General features: G+C 36.6%; 1 protein-coding gene across 1 annotated transcript in view; it reads left to right on the top strand.

Moving 5' to 3' along the window:
- LOC107084230 (tensin-like) overlaps positions 1–7855 on the top strand; it is a 132708-nt gene that overhangs the window by 33545 nt on the left and 91308 nt on the right. The window contains exon 2 of the mRNA XM_015373961.1: positions 2627–2741. Coding sequence (XP_015229447.1) covers positions 2627–2741 — 115 coding nt within the window. The remainder of the gene's footprint in view (positions 1–2626; positions 2742–7855) is intronic.

Here is a 7855-nt window from a genome sequence, read left to right as displayed (position 1 = left end):
AACAATAAGTGGGAATGCATAAGCATTCCCACTTGATGAATCAAAAAGCTGCCAGTAGGAATCACAGATATGCAAGAACAAATCTCCCATTTACAAATCACAAATTTAGGAGAAGAATTTTACAAATTTAGGACAGAGATTTCTAAACGACCTGGTAAGGAGTCTACACTGGAAAAAAATCTAAATCTAGATAATTCATTTTTTCTTGAAATAGATGCATTTGTTCTTGAATTGAAGAGGTAAAAGAGACATTTTTCCAATAGAACAAGACAATTCACACTTAAAATAAGAAAACACAATTGCATTGTCTTATTTAAAGTGCATTTTATCTAGATATCTCATTTTAAGAGTAAAAATACTCATTCCATTGGCAAATCATCTAATTTACCTGCTCAAATTAAAGGTAAATGCACTTAATTTGAGAAATATTAAATTATTTCTAGATTGTTTTTCCAGTGTAACGGCTACATCAGGGGTTGTCAGTTTGTAATTGTACATTTGCTATACAAATTCGTATATTTGTAATTGTTAGTGGCATTTATTTCCTTTTTTACATGTAAATTTGTGATTTGTAAATGCACTTTTGTGAGTTATTCTTGTAAATATGTGACTCTTATTCATACATTTTTAATTGATTAATGTTTTGTTTTGAATTTGTAACTTAGATTTGTACTCTCATGGATGAAGTGATGTCAAACGTATCAAGAAGCAAAGATAATTCTAAACTTTATTTGAGTTATTGAGTTACATTAAGAAATCCAGCACTGCAAAAAATGTAAATCTTAATAAGTAATTTTTCCTAAAATAAGTGCATTTTTTCTTGGATTGAGGAGGTAAGTGTGACACTTTGCCAATGGAACAAGGCAATTTTGATTTAAATTAAGAAAAACAATTGCAATGTCTTATTTCAAGTGCATTTTATCTAATTATCTTATTTTAAGAGTAAAAATACTTATTTCATTGGCAAATCCTCTTACTTACCTACTGAAATTAAGGGTAAATTCACTTAATTTAAGTAATCTTGACTTATATCTAGATTGTTTTTGCAGTGAGACACCTAAACGTATGTCCTTTCTGGCACTTATCTTTCACCATATAGTCTCACATTTTCCTTAATGACCTTTGATAAATTATAGAATGATGGGGGACTTGATGATAGTGAGCTAGCCAGTTACTCAGCCTCACAGCTCCTCCATGAGGTTCTTTTTGTTAGAGTTATAGTGGAGGATTCTCACGAATTCTTGAAAAGACCCACCCTCTGCACTTTAAAAAAAAAAAGCACATGCACAACCCTGTACCCTCTCCCCAGATGGAACGCCTATTAAATATGTGCAAGGGAATGTATGAGCCCATTTCTACTCTTTCACACTTTTTTTAAAATGTTGCTGTCTGCAATATTCTTACAAGCTTACTTTTCCAAAAGAAGATTTGCAATTTTTGCAAACAATTTGCACAAATGGAGACGAGGATGTAGGATGGTACACATACAGTATCACCAAATTGATTGACAATTAGAAGGACCACTAATTTTCATAATCCACCCGGAAAAAGAACATCCTCCACTATACCTTTTAATGATGTGTGTGTGTGTGCGTTTTTATTTACGTCAAATGAGTAATTCCCACTTGTTAGTCATTAGAACTAAATTTCCATGCTGGTCTTTCATATGTTCCGTCAAAGTTACACACTTGCAGCCCTTTTCAGATTTGTACAGTAAGTTCAGTCCGCAGTGGGATCTGTGATGGGACTTTGCGGTTTGTTGTCGTATTTTCACATCTTGCAGTCTTCTTTCAGACATGACCAGACTGGCAATTGCTTTGTTTGTACTTCACTTCCTAAGTATTTCAAATACTTTTTAGACTTTTTAAACACTCCTATCAAATTCTTTAGCTGCTGTGTTCTTCTCTATAGAAACATCTAAGCTCTTTACAGATAGGGTCAATATCTGTCTTTGACTATGTGGTGACATCAGCCATCTTTTGTGGTGTAAAATGCTTATCTGCAAGTGAGAAATAGCAGTTGGATTAGCTTAAAAGAAAGGCCATCTCTGTCAGAAACAGGCCGGTTGACTAGAAGAGAAATAACAGCATCTTTGGACTCGTAATGCATAGAACTGTTGCAGAGTCGGAGATCTCATTAAGGGATTGTAGCATCATAGATGCACAAAGAAGTGCTTTCACAGATCCTTCCTCCCAATTGCTGTTCCAAACAAGCTCAGTAACTTTTTACCACAATCTTACCGGTTTCTCAGGTTTTTGATCTGATCAAGAATTATTTGCAGTTTCTAAACCACTCAATGTGTGTTTTAAAGATCTTAAAGTTGAAGTTTCTTGCTCAGAAAGTGTTTTTGCTATGAATACACTTTTCACAATTTTTCTGCAATCCAAAATTTCCTCATAACATTTTTCTTTTCTATTTTACCAAACTGATTGTATAAAGTATAGGATCCCTGTTTGGGATGATCAAACAGTATATTTAGGAAAGAAGTCTTCTGATTCACTGGAATCCAGCACAATCAAAGACCATCAATCCCAATGAACTATGCTTACAATTACTGATATATATATATTTTTTGTTTTATTGAAATCTTAGATATCTTATATATATATTTTGTGTTTCACTGCAGCCTGACGAGCTGGAGGGGGTCCACACACACACCTTCAAGCTGAAGCCGTTTAAGAAGGCGAAAAGTTGTGACATATGCAAGCAGGCCATCACCAAGGAAGGTCTCATCTGCAAAGGTGAGTATCTGTCAGTCCCAATATGACAGGTATAAACTTTTATGACAAAACCCTCTGAAGCATTAATATCAATGAATCACAGATGGTCCAAAAATAATTCATTAATCTTTCTATGTGGACAAAAACCTCAGTAACATCTGTCTATGAAGCTTTAACCGCCATGACTTGCAGTATGTTTACATTGAAACGATAAACTGTTCTCTAGTAGCAAAACTTTCTTTAGATATAGATCCCAACTAGCATCTGTTTTACATAGCTCCTTCAGTGTCGTTTTGTGGTGTTTGATAGCTTCCCTTAACAACTAGCCGATGCCGACTGCAGTATAGGACAGCTATTACTTTTGCTTTATTGGGTGTAACTTTTTTAGTTGTTTAGGTCACATTGAGTGAAAAAAGAAAAAAGCTTTTCTCAAATTTCATGTTGCTTATGCCCACTTCTATGTCTTCTAAGATATACTTGCATGTTGGATTGTAGCACCAGCCTGTGCGCACTGTGAGTGAGCCCATAGAAGGGCTGTACATGTTACAATGCAAAAACGATCTAAAAATTAGTAAAACATGTCTTAAAATGATTAAAAACATCTTAAATTAAGTGTATTTACCCTTAATTTGAGCAGGTAAATGAGATGGTTTGCCAACGGAATGAGCAATTTTACTCTTAAAATAAGATATTTAGATAATATGCACTTGAAATAAGACAATGAAATTGTGTTTTCTAAATTTAAGTCTAAATTGTCTTGTTCCATTGGCAAAATGTCTCCTTTACCTCCTCAATCCAAGAACAAATGCACTTATTTTAAGAAAAAATTACTTATCTAGATTTGGATTTTTGCATGTAGTTGCAGTGCTCACAAAAAGCACAGAAGGGTAGTGATCAACATAACAAGCAGAAATGGAGAAAGAAAGAGGAGAAGAAATAGCACCTCCAAAATGGTAGAGCGCAGTATTGTTTAATTAAGATTTACGTTTATTGAAGAATAGTACATGTATTTATGGCAGCTGCACAGGAATATGCGATGGGATAAAACAGTAGGTTTAGCTGCTGCGGACAGAGAGACGCCCATACAGACCTTTTTGGTTGTTAAATAACATATATAAAAAAAGTTTTTTCACTATATAAATGCTGTAGGGATTTTATACTATGGATAGCTCTTTCAGACTTTATGTTGTATGTGATGGAAATAGAAACTAAAATCCTTGTTTGTACCAGAAGCCTGTCCAATAAACTCCTCCCTGTATGCCGTTCTCAGTCACTGAATAACTAGTAACAACATTGCATTAAACCACACTGTCCCACTGGAACCTTCTGCACCATTTGATGGCAGTAGAGGAAAAGTTGTTTTTGGAGGATACCTTTATAACCTCCCAGTTGGAATGAGGCTGCTGCATGCAGCTCAAGTTAAGCAAGTTAAGTTCTTCCCAGCCTGATTCTCCAATCGAGCGATAATTTTTTGGATCAGGCCTCATGGATTCAGCCTCATCTGCGTCCTGCATCCTGTAGTATACAGGGTGTAACAAGGTTTTGATAAGCCTCTCACCATCACCTCACGATCAGAACTTGTAAGGTTGGGAGAAAATCAAAAATGTTTGAAATTTAGTCGGCCTTCTTGAGGTGTTTGTGTTTAGGAGCCAATTTACCAGAAACTCGCGCTTTTGCATGTGCAAACATGGGAGTTCTTTTTCTTCTTCTTCTAGATTGATGCGTCCGACCAGTGCCGTCTCTCGTCGGTGAGTCCGAGGTGTGTTTTTTGAACATACAGTGTGACCAATTTGATCGCATCAGAGCGTTGGGTTATAAAGTGTAAGAACAAACATCTTGAGCTGTGAACTTTTAACCCCTGCCGCTTCACCGTACAGTTTGAGCTGTAGCTGAATGCACCAATTGAGGCCCCGTCCACACGAAGTCAAACCCTGGGCTAAATTCACAAATTTTTCACCAAACCAGCCTCTCATCCATACGAAGCCGGCGTTTCAGAAGTCTGTAAACGATCTTTTTTTTATTAAGCCTTCAGAGTGGGAAGATTTTGAAATGCCGTTTTCGCGTTTCCATTTTTAAGGTCTGACCGCATTTTTTTTCTTACACGCATGCGTCATAGCGTCGGCTCTAAACACGCATGCGCGACACAGTATCACAACAACAATGGCGCCGTGCTGTGTTGAATGGTTGCTGCTCATGCTACTCACCCTGCTGTCGGGCTTACAACAGAATCTTCTTCTTCTGGAATATCTCCAGGAAGAACAGAGCAATATCGACGACATAGTTCAGCACCTGAATTTGAATGAACCACGAAAATGGACCCACAGGGCAACCATGTATAAATATTAGTGCGCATGCCCAACATTTCGTTGCCTGTTTTCGCCTATTTTTGCTTTGGCACCACAGCGCCACTTACAGGCCTGGCATACATTTTGCAGCGTTTTCATGCATTCGTGTGGTCGATCACATTTATTTTACGTCTCCGTCTTTACGACAAACGTTCTGGAAAATATTAGCGTTTCGTGTTCGTTTTGACTTCGTGTGGACGGGGACTGAAAATGTCGTATAGTGTATGCTCGGCTCTACAAAAATTTTAAGATGCACGACCTCGCGTTGAGGCTGCGTGCGCTCTCCAAGCTTCCAAGCTCGGGGGCGGGGATGGCATGATCGTGTCACTTTTGCCACGCGCAAACCTCGTTCCTTGTTCAGTGTGGCGAATATAGATCAAGTTTTACGTTCTGACACATTTCCTAAAATGATTGACAGAAGGTGGCAGCAAACTAGAAGATCATGGAATAAATATGCTTTACTTTTCCTATTTACTAACAAATAGTCATTTATTTCCCCTCCTTATTTTCACCTGGCATCACCTTTTGCACAACTTAAGTCAATCCCTTTTTCACTTTAACATCGTTCTCAAAGACAGCACTTTAGCCGAGGCTGAGATGAAGAGTGAAGAGAAAGGAGAAAGAGAATGGGGCTTGCGAAGGGCTTTGGCTGAGGATTTGGTGTTTAAAATTAGCATGGCTGCTGCTGCTGCATTAGCCTAGATAAGAGGCAAAAGAGAGGGAAAAAGGGGGTGAGGAGCGCAGTGTGGGGCAGAGGGAGGCAAAAGAGCAAGAAAATTAGAAGGGGGGGTGTGGAAATAAGGAGTGAGACCTGGGTGAGGGAAAGAAAAAGAGGGCATGGAAGAATTATGTTCTCTTTCATCTTCGTTTTTTTTATTCAAACACCTTTCTGTTTGGAGGAAAACAAGCTAAAACCCGACAGAGACTACTTCCTAAAGTCTGACTAATCGCAGAGGATGGAGCCGGGGCAAAAAGGATCCGTCATAATGGAGCGTTGGAAAAAAACAAGAAAAAAAAACACAAAAAAGATCAACTATAAATATATAACAATGTGCTCAGCACACTTGCAGGTTGACGCATTGCAGATTTCCCATTTGAAGCCAAACTTCAGTTGTTTCCAGTTTATTGTTGACACCCGATTAAGGAAACATAGCAGCTGATCTGGCATAGGGATGTCCTCACAACATGCAGATATTTCATTTCAGACTTTTGTCGGCCAAACTTGAGGTAATAATCCTTACTTTGCCAAACCAAACAGCTTTTATTTGAGGCAGTGTGAGAACTGGCCGCATGGCAGCATAAAAGCAGCATAATACCAGGATATCCATCGGCTGTACCATGATGATTTTCACTTTTAACATTTACAATCCTAAAATATTCTGAATAAGACCTGCTAAATGGTACGCCCGTGTTTTTAAATAAGGGGGCGCATTGCAGGTGATCTACAGAGATGGCTGTACAAATATTAAGATGTTCTATGGAGTTATTTTTGTTCCATCATTATTCAAAGCAAAATTTGACAAGTTTAAACAAAATGCATTTTTGAGAGTAACTTCTAAATAATTTTATTTCAGAAGTATATAATATTTCAACTTTTTCATTTTATATTTTTTCTTTTTCATCTATGCAGTATCAATTGGTCTGTTATTGTCGTTATCAAAGGACATGTTTTATAAATTGAAAGTTAAAAAGTGCATTTCCAGAATTAGAAGATTAAATAAAAGGAATAAAGAGAAGCTTTGCTGCTATCTCAGATTTTATTTTTGAGTCCTATGAATTACATTCTTTTCAAATTGCGTTTCACATTCTTTTCACTTCATCCTCAACACAAATGCAAGCTCTTGGCCGATAAAAATGGTTTTGCTAACATCCATTGCAGACTAATCGAAATGCATCTTCTCTCCTAGCTTCAAAGGAAAGCCCGCCTCCAGAAGTGAAGAGAAATTTGATCGGTAAAATGCACTTTGAAAAGCATGCAATTCGTAAAACTCAATCTGGAAAAGAGAAATTTGAAAAAAAAAGAAAAGAAATGATGCATACTCTGCAAATATGTTTAGCAAAAATAACATAAGAAAACTGAGAAAAAAATTAGAAAGAAAAAGAGAAAACAGCACAGTTTCTCTCAAAACATTTTTTGATTCAAAAGTTTTTTCTATTTCAGGATTACTTTTTTTTCTCAAGTTTATCTTTGCAAAATGTGTTTTTTGCAACAAGAATGGAATAAAATTCACTCCATAACTATGTCCCATTTCTGGGAAAAAGATCTGTAAGGATGTAAACATCGTTTCCATTAAGAACACTACTGTAATGTGTGTTTTCTCTCTGTTTTTGTTGATGGCCTCACCTTCTTACAATTAACAGTACGGATTTTCATGGATTTCATCAATGAAACACAGTGAAAACATCAATTAATGAATTCCAATTAGTTTCTTTCTTTAGAAATAATTGAAAGTAACTCCGAAAATATATGTTTATTATTGCTGATTGTACCACAGTCTCTCATAAACCTGCTGAAGGGTCGTTTACACAATTAAAAATGGCCAAAGGAGTTTGAAAATAACAAACTTTAATTTTCCACTTTGCAATTGCTCCTTAATATTTTCTGTTTTCTGCTTTGAAAATGTTATACAATGCATAAAAATTCTAAATGTTGAGTGGAATTGTATTTCGAATATTTTTCTACCCCATTTCCTTCAGGGTTGTAACCCGTCAGCTACCAGGAGAGTTTAGAAATAAATAAGCTAGAACACAACTAGGGATGCAAGATATCGATTTCTGAATGAATATAAA

The sequence above is a fragment of the Cyprinodon variegatus genome, unplaced genomic scaffold, assembly GCF_000732505.1.
Source record: "Cyprinodon variegatus isolate N-32 unplaced genomic scaffold, C_variegatus-1.0 Scaffold95, whole genome shotgun sequence".
Lineage (NCBI taxonomy): Eukaryota > Metazoa > Chordata > Actinopteri > Cyprinodontiformes > Cyprinodontidae > Cyprinodon > Cyprinodon variegatus.
This window is presented reverse-complemented; position numbering and strand designations above follow the sequence as displayed.